This window comes from Pleurodeles waltl, chromosome 8, assembly GCF_031143425.1.
Source record: "Pleurodeles waltl isolate 20211129_DDA chromosome 8, aPleWal1.hap1.20221129, whole genome shotgun sequence".
Classification (NCBI taxonomy): domain Eukaryota; kingdom Metazoa; phylum Chordata; class Amphibia; order Caudata; family Salamandridae; genus Pleurodeles; species Pleurodeles waltl.
In genome coordinates this window covers 621,187,122-621,203,022 of record NC_090447.1, presented here as the reverse complement: position 1 = coordinate 621,203,022, position 15,901 = coordinate 621,187,122, and the positions used below count along the sequence as shown (strand labels likewise).

Here is a 15,901-nt window from a genome sequence, read left to right as displayed (position 1 = left end):
GGGGCAGGACAACGGGAGGTAGGAGAAAGAGATAGTGTGCACCTAAGTGCGCCTCTGTGTTTGTCCAGCCAAACACACATGCGCATTTAGGTTTCTCCAGTCCGGCTGTATTTACCAGCCAAGCTGGAGAAACTGCTCAGACCCCAGCACTGTCTACCGCTCAGAGCAATCCTGAACAGGGGCAGCTCCTCCATATGGGTGGAGGAGTGTCACTCCCCCACCAGCAGCAGAAGCTGCATCGCTTTTACCACGAAGGAATAATAAACTAGGTTTATTATTCCTTCGTGGTGAAAGGGACGGGGCATAGGGGATGACAGCCTCGGAGGGGAGTGCACAGAGCACTCCCCTCAGAGTGCATGTGTGTTTGGCCTGCCGACTCGGGCGCTGTAGGCGCAACACAGTTGCCGGGCTGGAGAGAGCCTGCACAGGCTCCCAGTCTGCCTGGGAGCACCCTGGCTGGGCGCTCCCAGCCAATCCTGGCACTGCTTTGAGCAGCGTCAGGATTGGAGCAGGGCAGGCTGGGTACCTGTGCCTGCAGCGCCAGGGACGAGGACAGAAGAGCGGAGGCGGCAATGGAGGAGGTCCGTTTTTTAAATTTATTATTTTTTAATTTTGTATTATTAATTGTCCTCCTCCCCCCGCTCCCCTGCACGCCGCACCCGCCCCTTCAGATAGGAGCAAGCCGCGACTGATCCTGACACTGCTTTCATGGTATGTTTGGCATGAAAGCAGCACCAGGGTTGCTAAGGAGCCTGTGCTGGTGTCCCAGCAAAAGCTGGGACACCACATGGAGGTAAGAGGAGAGCGAGGCAGCAGGAGACAGAGATGGCAGTAAGGTAAGTTTTTTATTTTTTTTATTTTCCCCCCTCCGTTTCCGTTCCCACCCCTCCCTTTGAGATCTGAGGCTGCTGCCGCTGTCTTTAGGATGTACTATATGAGCAGGTGAGTAATGAAAGGACAGAACTGAAAAGAAATGTGGACCAACTTATATGCCATCCCTGTGCCCCAAATAAAGTCAAAGGAATAAAAGGAGCGAATGTCCTGTCGAGAAGAAAGATGTGTACTGTATCCTGTACATCTCTTCTGCAAATCTGAAAGAGGCTCCTTTAAGGCGGAAACTGAGACACAGTCAGAAGGAGAGAAAGACAGGGGGATAAGAGAATAGTACAGAAGACAAGAACAAGCATTGGCATAGCCAATAGGCACACATTTTGGATGTGAATGCACTATTTTTGCGTTCCTATTGTGTAATTGTTTAGCATCTCGCATTGACACTACGAGCTAAAAAACACCCATAGATATGTGTGTGATGCCGTACTCACATGCATTGAAAATATTAATGCACGGTTGGGGCTGTGTTCAGAGCATGAGCCAGCTCCTTGTATTAGACTACTGCTATGCTTTGTGAAAGAGATACAACCCTCTGTTGTGTCAATCAATAAGCATCGAGAGGGTGACGGAGAGAGAGAGAGAGACAGAGAGAGCTGTAGAGAGGTGTAGAGGTAGAGTGAGAGAGAGAGGTAGTGAGAGAGAGGTAGAGAGAGAGAGGTAGAGGTGTAGAGAGGTAGGGGTGTAGAGAGGTAGGGGTGTAGAGAGGTAGAGGTCAAGAGGATTGGGGGTTGAGGTAAAGAGAGAGGGCTGGAGGTAGAGAGATGAAGGTATAGAGAGGTAGAGGTGTAGAGGTATAGAGATAGAGAGGTGGCGGTGTAGAGATAGAGAGGTGGAGATGTAGAGGTAGCAAGAGTTAGTGAGAGTGGGGTACAGGTAGGGAGAGAGAGGTAGAGAGAGGGGTAGAGGTAGAGAGACTGGGGTAGAGATAGAGAGAGAGATAGAGGTAGAAAGAGAGGTAGAGGTGTATAGATGGAGAGGTGTAGAGGTAGGGAGGTAGAAGGAGAGGTAGAGAGAGAGGTAGAGGTAGAGAGAGGTAGATGTACAGAGAGATGTAGAGAGAGAGAGGTAGAGGCAGTAAAAGAGGTAAATGTAGAGACGTAGAGGTAGACAGAAAGGTAGAGAAGTAGAGGTGAAGAGAGAAAGGGGTGGAGGTAGAGACAGAGAGGGGGGAGAGGTAGAAAGAGGGTTAGAGGTAAAGGAGGAGGAAGAGGTACGGGTAGAGGTATAGTTAGAGGTGTAGAGAGGTAGAGATGTAGAGAGGTGGAGATAGAGAGGTAGAGGTAGAGAGCTAGAGGGAGGTAGAGAGGTAGAGATGTAGATAGGTAGAGGTGTAGCGGTAGAGAGGTAGAGATGTAGCGGTAGAGAGGTAGACGTAGAGAAGTAGAGGTAGAGAGGTGCAGAGAGGTAGAGAGAGAGGTAAGATGTAGAAAGAGAGAGAGGAAGAGGTAGCGAGAGAGAGAGGGGTAGAGGTAAAGAGAGAGGGGGTAGAGGTAGAGAGAGAGAGGGATAGAGTTAGAGAAAGGGGTAGAGGTAGAAAAAGAAGTGGACAGAGAGAGAGGAAAAGGTATGGGTAGAAGTAGAGAGGTAGAGGGAGAAGTAAAGGTGTAGAGAGGTAGAAGTAGAGGTGTAGAGAGGTACAGGTGTAGAGATAGAGAGGAAGAGGTAAAGAGGTAGAAATAGAGAAGTAGAGGGAGAGGTAGAGGTAGAGAGAGAGGTAGAGGAAAAGAGAGGGTAGACATAGAGAGAGAGAGAGTGAGAGAGAGAGAGAGAGAGAGAGAGAGGGAGAGAGAGCTAGAGGTAGACAGAGAGTTAAGTGTAGAGAGGTAGAGAAAGAGAGGTAGAGAGGTAGGGAGGTAGAGGTAGAGAGAGAGGTAGAGGTAGAAAAAGAGGTAGGTAGAGAGGTAGAGGTAGAGGTAGAGGTAGGTAGAGAGGTAGAGCGAGAGGTAGAGGTAGAGAGAGACAGGTAGAGAGAGAGGGGTAGAGTGGGAGACAGGTAGAGAGAAAGGGGGTAGACAGAGAGATAGAGAGGTAGAGAGGTAGAGGTAAAGAGGGAGGTACATGTAGAGAGAGAGGGGTAGTGAGAGGTAGAGAGAGAGGGTTAGAGAGAGAGGGAGTAGAGGTAGAGAGAGAGGTGGAGGTAGAGAGAGAAGTACAGGTACAGAGAGGTAGAGAGAGAGAAGTGGAGAGAGAGAGAGATGTCCAAGAACAAAGCCCCATCACAAATGAAACCTGAAACCATCGGTGTGTTTTCACTTTGTGTGGTGTGAACACATTGCTATGGACAACCAAAAAAGAACAGTAAGGCTGCGATGCCCAGATGGGAGGAGCATCCATCACATGCTGTAACAGGAGGAATCATGAACATAGTGTGATGGCCACCAAAAATGTTCTCTTAGTGGAATTGCCTGGGAAAGTACTACGCATACAAAGGAGGACATTTAGAAAAATGCACAGATAAAAAGGAAGCATTTAAGACAAGCACAGCAAAGAGCAAATGGCAATAGTGGGTGTGGTTAAAGCCCATAGACTGAATACAGCATGTCTTGCAGACAGGGCATGCATTCTGCCTAGGCTCGACATGAAAACGAGACAAAGAGCAAGGAAGGGGAGGAAGGGGCACCTAGCTATTTATCACAAATGCTTAGGAAATAGGAGTTACCTGCTCCATCATCAGGATTTTGAGATCTGCAGCAACCTCAGGGATTACAAGTAATTCACCCAGAGACTTTGCTCACTGCATGCAGAAGCAGTCTCTGGGTGGAATACCTGCCAAAGCCATGGTGGAATTGATGCATGATTGATGGGAAGTAAACCTTTCTTTAAACAATGCTACGTTTTTAATTTCTTTTGAATGATGACAGGTTAAGCTGATACCTTGGCCTGAGCTAAAATGTAGCAATCATTTACAGCTCATCTGGGTCAGCCTAGACTCCTGGAGCATGGCTATAGTTTGGGGGCACCATGCAGCAACAACTTCTATATTTGTCTATGCACTTTGTGAAACCAGAATTCTTATTTCTAAATTTGATTCAAATCTGAAAAACGTTGCACATTTGTACTGCAAACTATTGCCATGTTGCATGGGAGCTCCTAAATTAAGAAGTTGACACAATAGTGGTCTTGGGGCTTTTTGGACCGCAGACCAATCAGATCGTTCTTGTGTGCAATAGAGTAGGAAGACATAGGATTTCAGGAGAACTGCAGTCACAATTATGATTGGCAGATAGGTTAAAAAAAATACACATGTGAGGTGAGATTCTGGAATATTTGAAAATAGTGCAGATTTCACAGCAATGAATACTTCTTCTAAATGTGTTAGGAAAAGTAAGCATCACCTAGTTCCAATGTCCTCTTCGTATTCTTACGTATTGGTAGCCTAGCACTAGAGCAGTATACTAATTGTTAATTTTTGCATTTTCTTCAGGTTGTACATTCCAAAGTGTTCATAGTCGCTTGGATAATATGGCAGGTTTCATACAGTGACTGGCACAGTAAGTTGCAAGCAGTTCACTGCTATTGAGCAAATCATTGTCTTCTTCAAGGTTGTCCTATGAAAGACCACGAGTTTGCAGCCATGTCTGATTTTTCGGATAATGAATTATTTTCATAAATATTTCCCATTTTTATTCATATTATGTACACTTATCAAATGTTGCTCACCTGAAAATCTGCCATGGCTTTTACCATATAGGACCACCCTGATCGACCTCCATTGTCTTGGGAACTTTATCTTATTGACAACTAGCCCCTCAGTCTCGGAATAGATGGAGGTCTACAGAGATGTCAGAGGCAGACAAAGTGTTATGCCACTCAAAATAAAATCATCATGTTAAGCCACCATAGTTTCCAAAGCCACAAAAAATGGAGTGATTAATATGTTCAATTAAATTTCAGAGCTTCCAAACTCTATGGCTCAGATCTTGTAGCACACTCTAAAACATAATGACCAGATTGAGCAAATAAATTGTTTCTGGAATCTATCTGAAGTGTGTAAGTGCCTGATGGTTTCTGTTTATAAGAAAAAATGAACAAGCCAATAGGAAGACTTCAGAGATGACCTTTTACTGACAAAACCTCTAACTATTTTGTGTTTGTGCATTTGCCGCCTCCCCCCCTTATCACCAACACTACCCTGTTGAACCTTATCCTGTAGCTACCAGTCTGCTCAGCATATTACACAAATAATGCCATGTGTTTCACAGTACTAGACAAAGTCATTATCTGCTCTTATGAGCAGGCTTTGGCTCAATGAACATACATGAAAGACTACCAGCTTCTAATACCTCAATGGTTTGACACACCACGGAATGTTATCTATCATTGATAGACACAGTCATAAAAAGCTGATCAGCCACAGATGGAGGGTTTCTGCCAAGTGGAAAGCCACTGATTTGCAGAGGACTATTTCTGCAACACGACTCAAGCACTCTGAGCTACAGCTTTGATTGGAAGTGTCATCAGTAGGGGAAGAGGATAACAAGTTGTGTCGTAGAGCACATACCTACTATTGAGAAGGTGCATCCTGATGACGTTTTCAGGAGTTGTGTACTATTGATTCAGGGGGCCCAATAAGTATCCAAGTAGGCATCACTGAACCACAAGTGAGATGGATTTGTGGAACAAGGGCAAAGACAGTCAAGAATTTGATGAATGAATCCTGTGGGGAATACGAAAAGGATGGTACTGTAATCTCTACCAGTGAAGTCATATATGTGAGAGGAAGGGTTTTGGCCTGTTATTCTGAATACAAAATGGCGCCCAAGCCCAGTACATCAGATTGGTATATCATGGAAAGCCATCTTCAGATACAGGCAACAGATCAATGCATACTGTATAGTGTCACCTGATGCAGACATAATCGTGTTTTGGTGCTGGTGTCTGCAAAGCCTCAGCATGGGATCCTCTGTCTCACTTAAGCTATACCTCAAGCTATTCTCAGAATTTAATGTTACCCCGCAAATCAATTTATTTGTCAGTAACTTCATTTTTCATGTTGAGTTTATGAATATTTTATGAGGGTTGTGTATTATATTATCAATCTCACCACACGTTCCTTTCCTGGATTTATCCAGCCTAATATTGTGTTTATTTCAGCATGTGTTGTGTGTGCTTTGCAAGTTATTTTATTGTGAGTCTGCCATATGTGTTTTATTCAGAGCACTGAGAAACATTCAAACCTTTATGGTAAATATTTCATGCTAACAATTTCAAAGCCAAAATACAAATTATAGTCATTTTTGGCAGGTTGCTTGTCATATTTTACTTAAGCTTCAAAATATCACATTTCCACAAAGATTATTTTAATGTGCAGCAGGATTAAGACATATACATATTGATTTCTGATAAGGTAAGAGGTACTAGTTTAGCTCAATAAAGACAAGAATGCTTAAAGCACTGTAAATATGCTTAACAGTAAAGACACTAAAGTGTTAACTTTGCAGGCTGAAATCCCACCTTCCGTCACTTAACCAAACTGTGTAACCCTTGGCAAAACATTTTACCACTCCATGGCCCATATTCATACTTTTTTAGGGCCGCGCTTGCGCCACTTTTTGATGCAAAAACGGTGCAAACTTACAAAATACAATTGTATTTTGCAAGTTTGTGCTGCTTTTGCGTCAAAAAATTACGCAAATGCGGCACTAAAAAGTATAAATATGTGCTCATGTCTCTTTTTCCTCAACCGTCATAACTGGAGTCCGGTGTGATTCAGTTTGCAGAATGAGTATTATAAAGAAATACTTTGCTCAAATGGGCTCCACATAATCAGGGCCACTGAAATTATGCTCTTAACTATAGATTTGCCACATTTGTCACATAATCCATTGTCTGCTCCATAATGTGTGCACTGTAGCAAAAAAGGTTGTTTCTGACTCAAACGAGTCAAATGTTACTAAAACATGATGACGCATGTCCCTGCGCGCTGGAAGGCCCTTTGTAAAGGTTGACGGGTCATCTTTCAGTTGCTTATTGCTGTATTTAGGTGAAAAATTGGTACTAATACAGTTAAATCTTTCCAGAGACAGTGTTAATGTGTACAAATGTGAAAGTAATGAAGTCATAATATCATAAAATGTGCCACATTACGCTGCATAATTTTCGTTTTCTTTCACCATCATTTAGCCAATACTGCCAATTGCTTTTTATTAGATTTACAGTTAGGTAGGAAAATAGGCAAAGCTAAATCACTAATACCATCTCCTAACCTAAGCATTCATTTTAAGTAGGGTCAATGCACACACTGCGCGTGGAAAAATTTGAATGGGGCATAATATGTTTACCACCTTATGGCATGAAAGTACTTCGAAATGGCCCTTGTAAAGTGAAACCCTTTTGTTTATTTGCTTGTTTTTTGATAATGTGTTACGATGCCAGACAGCCCAATTTCTTGGACGCAGAACAAAAAATAAGAAAAAATACAAAACAACAGTACACAACAAAATACCAAAAACTTAACATAAATCAAAACAAAAATGAAAAAACCTGTCATGTGAAATCTAGCCCAGAGTCAACAAAGTTAAGTAACGTGGAAACAGTCTCTAAAAACCAGTGATACAATAGGGTCCCAACTGGTGCAAAGGATTATGTCTTACTCTCAGTGGTTATTAAAGAAGATGTTTCTTTAGCCTCTTTATTAAACTTTACCATTGAGGGGCATATTTATACTCTGTTTGCACCGGATTTACGTTTTGTTTTTTAACGCAAATCTGGCGCAAACTCAACTCCATATTTATATTTTGATGCTAGACCCATCTAGCGTCAAAATATAGGAGTTAACGTCATTTTTTTACAGTGGAACCCTACCCTGCGTCAATGAGATGCAAGGCGGGCGTTCCCGGGCAAAAAATGACTCTAAGGCATTTGCGCCTTATTTATCCTTCTGTGTAAAAAATTACGCATGGGAGGAGGCCCTTAAATAATGGCCCTAAGCCTGTTTAGTGCCATTATTTAAAGCCTGGGTCAGGGCAGGAGTTAGGGGACCTGTGGGCTCATTTCCATGGTCAGAGACCATGGAAGCAGTCCACAGGTGTCCTTCCCTTCACCCAGTGACACCCCCTGACACCCCCACCCACCCCTGGAGGACACCCAAGGATGGGGGGACCCATCCAAGGTAAGCCCAGGTAAGTTTTTCTATTTTTTTTCTAAGTGCCATGGGGGGCCTAACTTGGACCCCCCTACATGTCACTGTGCCCAATGGCCATGCAAAGGGGACAGGAGTCCCCTGTGCATGGCCATTAGTAAGGGGGGCATGACTCCTGTCTTTGCTAAGACAGGAGTCATGTTCATGGGGGTTGTGCATCAGAAAATGACGCTAGTCAGGTTAGAGTCAATATTTTTAATGCTAACCTGACTAGTGCCATTCTTTGATGCACAACTCCCAGTCTTCCCTACGGCTCTCCTGCCCGGTTAGCCTCATTTATATTGACCCTCTGGGCCGTAGCGTCGGCTAGCGTCATTCCCTAAATATGACGCCCGGCTGGCATCTAGGAATGACAGTATACTGTTTGCGCCAAAAAGTATAAATCTGGGCCTTAGTGTCCATATCAGTCCTACTGTTAGAGCATTTTGAAAATAAATAAACACACATCCAATCTCAATATAAACTGCTTCCAGCAGAATTGACCATACTGTGAAATAGATCTAGTCACCAAGTGACCTGAGACAGCAACTGCACATGCTCAAGTTTACTGTTTGCCTATCTTTGTCCCCAGGGTAATAGTGAACCCCACCCCCTGATTTAGCTGCTACAGTGGGGGTGGGGTTTATGGGCCTCTTATCTGCAGTTTTGCAGATAAGAGATTATAATTACATAAGGGGAAGAAAGAAAGTTGAGTTGCTAGAAAAAGGGGAGAAAGATGGATGAGTGGATGCACTAGAAGGTGAAAAGATTCGATGGATGAGTGGGTTGAAGTATGGGTGGATGAAAGGTGGCTGGATGAGTAAGTAAAATGGTGGATGAATGGGTAAATGAATAGATGGGGTGTGTGAAGGATGGATAGTGGGTGGGTGAAAGGATGGCAGAGTAAATGGTAATCTGAGAAGATGGATGGCACAGTAAATGGAAATCTGAGAGGGTGGATGGATGATGGATAGATGAATGGATGGACAGAAGGAACAATTGTTGGCTAAGGCTTTATTGATGGATAAGTACATCAAATGATGGCTGTATGGGTGGATGGATGGATACATGCATGCATAGATGATAGATGTGTGAGCGGATAGATGGATGGATGGAATGGCCAATGGATGGATGGAATGGTGAAATACTGAATTATGCATAACATAATTAATGGTTAGCAGGATGGTGGATATCAGCAGGTAGATGAAGGGTGAAATGATGATCTAAAGATGCTTGGATGAAAATGACAAGGGAACTCTTCAACTGAGGTTTGGGCTCACTTGCATCGTGATCTTGGTGCTGCCAGACCATTGATTCAAAGTTGGGGGTATTTTAATTTTCTGGCTACTCTATTCTATGCGTATCTTCAGGTCAGTGTAGGATAAACATGGCCTCTACTTTAGCCTAACTGTCTATTTAATGTTTTTACATTATAATGCTCATAAGAGGGTCAGGAGTGTTTACCAGTCTTAACAATGCAATCATGAAGGATACTTACGAGAGCACTCAAGTCCACTGCCCCGGTAGCCCTGTTTACATTTGCACTTGAATGATCCCTGCGTATTGAGACAGTCTGCATGGAGACTGCACTTGTGCGTGTTCATTGTACATTCATTTATATCTGCAAAAAGATAAAAGAGGATTGTGAAATTATTTGAAATTACATCTTGAACATGTTGCCTTTCTTTTGATCTTGTTAGCCTAGTCATTAATGTTTTCCCATCCAGAAAACACTATCAGTTGTACAGCATAACTGCAGTTCTCTCATGAAAAAGAAACATATTCGGAGAGCTGGTCACACCATTGTGACAAAGTGCGTCCCCTTTACTTGTCTGGTTTAAATATGCAGGTTATGGTTTCATTAAGGCGAAGCAGGAGCTGTATCTGCAGCATCCTATGTTTGTTTTGTCAACATGACATCAAGCAGCATGTGCCTCGCTGTGCAGACATCATTTCCCGTCTGATGCCTACTTCCCCTTATATAGTGAAACACTGCTTGCTTGGATACATACTAATCAGAAACCACCACTTCCCTTTTGATGACATCACGTATAGTTCATACCTTACCATTCTACCACTAGATCTAGTGCCCTGCACCACTTGGAACAATACAAAAATTAAAACAGTATGTTACTAAATTTACACGATTGTGTTAGAAGTTCTCTTTCTCTGAAAAGATGACACATCTCCATTTTTTATGTTAACTATTTGATGGAATATTACTGCATCCCATCGCCTGGTCTATCTGTGCAGGCAGAAGCCATCAGGCACCAACTTTGTTGTTACGTGCCACATTAGGCCTATTAATAGTGACATAAGATCTTTCACCATAACCTGATAACACGATGACTAGCGTTGCTTTTCTGACATAGTCATATTGTTCACAATAGTGTACACATATTGCATTATATATAATGATATAATGATTTCCACTGATTGGTCATATTTGTCTTTATATGCCTACACAGACAAATGGTGCTACTAATACACAATGAGTAATGCTGATGATGCACGTTTCGTAGGCCCAGATTCTGGTTCTCAAACTTCATGATAAAATAAAGAATTTGCTTTGCATATTTTTTCAGCTTGTAAGACTAAGGCCCTCATTACGAACATGGCGGTTTGGCCCGCCATGCCAGCATTGGCGGCTGAAGCCGCCAGCCGGCATGGCGGGCCAAACCGCCATATTCTGAACAGGGTGAGGGCCGCCATCGTCAGCCCTCACCCACTGCCAGGCTCCCGCCGTCAGGCAGCCTGGCGGTGAGTTGAAACACTATCCGCTACCCTGCAGATAATGTTTCATTTCCCGTCAGCCTTTTCCTGGCGGGATATCCCGCCAGGAAAAGGCTGGCGGAGGGGGTGCCACGGGGCACACCTGGGGGCCCCTGCACTGACCATGCACTTTGCATGGGCAGTGCAGGGGTCCCGGTGCAGAGCCCCGTTGCGCAGGTCACTGCCCGATTTTCGGGCAGTGATCTGCACAACGGGTGCAACTGCACCTTGGCGCACAGAGGCATTGACGGCAGCTCCATGTGGAGCCGCCATCAATGTCCCGGCTGGGCCTTTCTGTGAGCCGACGGGGTTCTGGGGTCGCTGGCAATCAGTGTTTTGACCACCAGCATGAACACAGCGGTTGTTACCGCCGTGTTCATAATGACCACCTAAGACTCTGTTACTGAGCAAAAAGGAAATCTTCTCTCAGGCAGCTGGATTCCAAAGGACTTCATGCCCAATATCACCAAACAACTCATGGGAACTGGTGGGCTGTTCCAAGAATGACTGTTTTCATACTAAGCCAAGGTATGTGTATCTGTTACTGCAATTCTCGTTTTATCAGACTCCTAGGCGGGCTCCGGTAGAGCACACATATATGCACATATATAAATGCATTGTAAGACATTGGGTTATTAGTTATGAAGGATGTCAGAACTTCACAATTAATAGGTTCACAACTGCCTTTTTACTGAGAACCAAGTATGCCATTGTAGCACTTGACTCTCTCAGAGTAGCAAAGCAGAGCGTTCCCAGTCCTAATCAGGAGAGGTGGCAAGGGCTTGTAACCCCAGTTTGCAGGTATGCAACAACAACACTCAATGAAAAATAAGAAGTATTTTTTTACAGACACACTACTAAATAACATGCAATAAATTACAAATATGTACATCAGGTAAATGAAAATACCTTTGGTGACAGTCTCATCTCACGTTACACCCCTAGAAGGTCCTGACCCTATAACTACAATATACCCCACCTATAAAAAATACATCACAGTGTAAGCTGTGTCATTATAAATAAGACAGTTCTAGTGGCTTTGACAAGGTTATACCACATCAGTGAAAACAGCCCGATGCTACAATTCACTAATATTGCACCACTGAAGTTAATGGGGAAGTACTAATATGTAAAACCACCAATATTCAATAGCACTCATGATATGGTATTATCAACTATCAAAAAAGTCGATAAAGTATTGCATTCTATACATGTGTTTCTAAATCTTTCTTGTTTTTCATTAAACTGCTACCATGACTAATCACTAGATGTCCCTGTCCTGCCTCAGAGAGAGATTGAAACAAGGTGGAGCTGTTCCCGGGGTCAGCATTTCAATTCCTTGGGAGACTTATGACCAAGTTTGAAAAACATCCTCTCAATGGCTGCTGAACTTCTTGCAGACCCAACATATTCACTAAAGAATATTGTTAGTGCCCCTGCTCTTGGACCACCACATACCATGATATGTAGGTCTTTTGCCCTGCTTTGGGGATTATGGGGCACTCTTAAGGCTAGCTGGATTCTCTCCAGCCTGCAGGCAGGAGGCAGTGCGGTGGCATGCTCAGCATCACCTAGCCTAAAGCACGGGCAACAAACCCAGCCTTGGGATTCTCTCCTTACCCAGAGAATGGGATAGCCAGAATATGTAGAAACCAGAGGGTTGAGGTCCTCGGGCAAAAATTTGGCTTATGGAGTGGGGCACACAAATCACCCTCCCAATAAGAAAAAAAGTCAATAAGGATGTGACTGTCCCTGGGGCTCAGCTGTCCTGAATGGAAATTTCTACAAATCAGTGATGTGCCACACTCTTCGTTCACTGCCCAGTTACCCCGTTATACCAGGCCTGGATACTGATGTCATGGGGCCCCATATGGCATTGGTGTGCTCCTGGTAGTCAATCCTAATGACCAGGAACATTTTTATCATGCCTTCTGGTCTCCAAAGGGGCATATTTTATGTGGAGCAGGACTTGTAATGCTTTCTGCTCCAGACCTGTCCTCTGCCTGGACTCCTGGTGACGCGGTCTCTTCTAAGCAGCCACTCTACGGACTGTCCGATAACTGTAGCAGTGACAGAGACACAGATAGAGGACTGACCTCCTGGACTCCTGGTGCATCTTCCACAGTCACAGAGCCTCCTGTATTATTGAAGGGCACCTGTGTGTGTCAGCAGTGTCAAGGGCTAATCTATAGACATCTCAGGGAAACCTCCAGGGTCTCCCGGCAGGTCCATTCCCTCAACTCTTCCTCTGGGGTATAGGGGGTCACAGAGACTGGCCCTGGAGAGACGTATCCAAGTCCTGGGGGTTCTGCTGGAGTTATAGTCCCAAAGTTCATCCTTGAAGGGCATCCGGTGGTATTGTCTTCCAACTGCATATTATCTCACAGCTGTTGCTCCGGGATCTAGTGTCTTCCCATCTGTCTCTCACTTGTGCAGGGAGTTTTAAGTGGTGGTGCAGAGTCCTAGAAGTGAGGCATACCGGGGAAATCCTAGGAGGCCACATCAGCATTTCACCCCTGCCCTCCCAAATCCTAACAAACGGCACAGCATTGTGTAACAATCCAATTTGATTACTTCATGTTGTCTATAGGAGGAGCTCCCCTGAAAGCCTCAGCTCCATCCCAAGCTGAAACATCAGCATGATTCCCCCCTACCAAAGCTTTAAAGATGAGCCCTTCCTGTGTTAGCTTCAGAGGTCTAGCCATCCTCCTTTGTTTCTGTGGGCCTATCTCAGCCCCGGTGGAGTGTGAAAAGCTAGGTAAAAAATGCAGATTTCCTCCCCACCTCTTCCTTTACCAGGAAGTAGGGACAGCTTTGATCCTCCTCCTGAGGATCAGAGTAATTAACTTGGCCTAGTTGGGGGGGGGTGTAAAGGCCTGAAATGTGATTTGAGCTAAGATAGGGAAATACCACAATTCTTAAAGTGTCATAAGGAGTGTTGATATGATTTTAGGTACTATCCTTCTACACTATTATCCCATGCCAACCCCTAGTATGGCATCTGACAGAATCATGTAGGCCTAAGTGGGGCGAAACAGTACCTTTTTTGCCTAGAATGTGTAATACAGTGAAAGCATCAGAGACCTGCAGAAAGCAGTACTGACCTACACTATGAATACCCTCTCACATTATAAGGCCTACCACAGGTCAGTACCTTCCCCTTTTGCAACTGGCTACCTGTGCACTACCAAATACAGGGCTTGCAAGATGATAGTCTCACATGCACTGCGCCAAACATGCACACACATGTGTGCTCATATGTTCAGGTGTAACCAGCCTAAAGTCTTGTAACTTAGCTGTACAGCAGCAGTCTTATCTCAAAAGGTGTACGCTGGTGGTTACTGCTCTCAGTCCAATTGCCATGAATTTACCATAAATGAGACTCAGGTGGGGAGACTCACTTACAGTAAAAGTTCAAAACTGTGTAGTCAAATGAGAAAAATCCTGGGGAACTAAATGGGTGCGACTGATTTGCTACAGGGGTCCTGGGGCACATCAGAGATTCATGGGCATCAACTGAGGTGGTTGAGTCTGTTTACCATAGATGTCTTGGGGCCTGGACCAGTATGGACACTGATAACTGAGCACTACCAGGGTCACATTGTTATCACATATCTCATAAGATAGAATGGCAGGCAGTCCAAGGCTTACTTGGACTGGTGGTGTTGAGATAGAGAATCAGAAGTCAACAATCTACCCAACACTGCCCAACAAAGCGATATCCAGCCAGTGCTTGATGAGATAAGGTACTTTTATATTTAATGCTATACAAATCTAAGTAACCTCACAATACAAGGGTTCTAATAACATGCTAATATCTTGGACTTAAGCAAATATGTGCTAAAGGGGAAAATCTAGACAGATGCTGCTCACAGTATGCAAGGTGAGTGGCTTCCTGCAAGTTCCGTGGCCCAAGGATCAGTCTCTGAAATGTACCATATTGCTGATTTGTTCACAAATCTAGTCTGTTGTAGGTCTCCACCCAATACGGGGGCTCTTGTTGTAAGAGAAACAACCTTAGCTGCTGTCACTAAAAGGTGAACATCAGTTGCAAGGTAACCATCAAAAGATTCAATTCCGCCCCAGCCCCACCTCCTCCAGCAGATGTGCTGCCTTTCAGATAGCCCAGATTTGAGCTGAGGAGTTGTTAAGGAGCTTCTCAGACACAAGGCAACTCCTCACCCTTCCAAACAAGGAACACAGCCCACCCATGGTAGTTTGAAGGTAGACTATAGCTAAGTCTAACACCCATACCGTGCATAGTGTGACAGGAATCAGCAGGTAAATTGAAGTGTTCAGCAGTGCCACAGCTACCAGTCAGTCCATCAAGGTACACAGCGCAGCGCCATACACAGATCTCAGTTATTCTCTGCCATAGTATGAGGTTTTGTTTTCTCTAGCCATAGGAAAATGCCTTTTGTTGTATGACCACCTCCTCTTTGTGAACAGGCAATGCTGGTTTTTTTCACTGGGACTTTGCTAACCAGGCCCCAGGGAATGTGCAACATTGACCATACTCCTAAGTGGAAAAATGAGTTAGCTATAACTCCCTAGTATATGCTACAAAGTTATGTCACTAATGAACTGCATCACCCATTACGCCACCCACTACACTGACAGTGCAAACATGACTGCAGGCCTACTGTTGTAGCCTGGCTGTGCAGTTTTAAAACTGCAAATTCGACCTGTTAAAATAACCCATTTGACAGGCCTAAAGCTTCCATTTAAATATGAATGTCACACCTTAATAGGCTTTACTTCTCATAAGGCAGGGTGGGTAGTATGTAAAAGTATGATATACAAAAGATTAATGTTAAATATGTACTTACAGTGAAAACGCCATAAAAGCTAGTTTCACTATGGCAGGGTTGGTTGATCCATAGGAAAGCACTGTAATGCAATGCCAAAATTAATGTTATTGTTGGAAATGAAACAGCTATAAATTTAATTCTTGGACTTTTTTAAATATATGTCATAAGCCCAATACTCTGGTGAAGTCGGATTTGTATTACATATGTTAGAAAAGGTACGTGCAGAACATTACCTTTTCCCTGACTACAGCTTCTTGAGGCCCCATTGCATGAGCCCCAACTGTCACCTGGCAGCTGAATAACAAAG

At 44.1% G+C, this 15,901-nt stretch overlaps 1 protein-coding gene across 1 annotated transcript in view; it reads right to left on the bottom strand.

The window, feature by feature from the left end:
- Nucleotides 1-15,901, bottom strand: part of EGFL6 (EGF like domain multiple 6) — a 381,439-nt gene that overhangs the window by 140,949 nt on the left and 224,589 nt on the right. Inside the window, exon 7 of the mRNA XM_069204711.1 lies at nt 9,510-9,632. Within this exon, the coding sequence (XP_069060812.1) occupies nt 9,510-9,632 (123 nt within the window). The remainder of the gene's footprint in view (nt 1-9,509; nt 9,633-15,901) is intronic.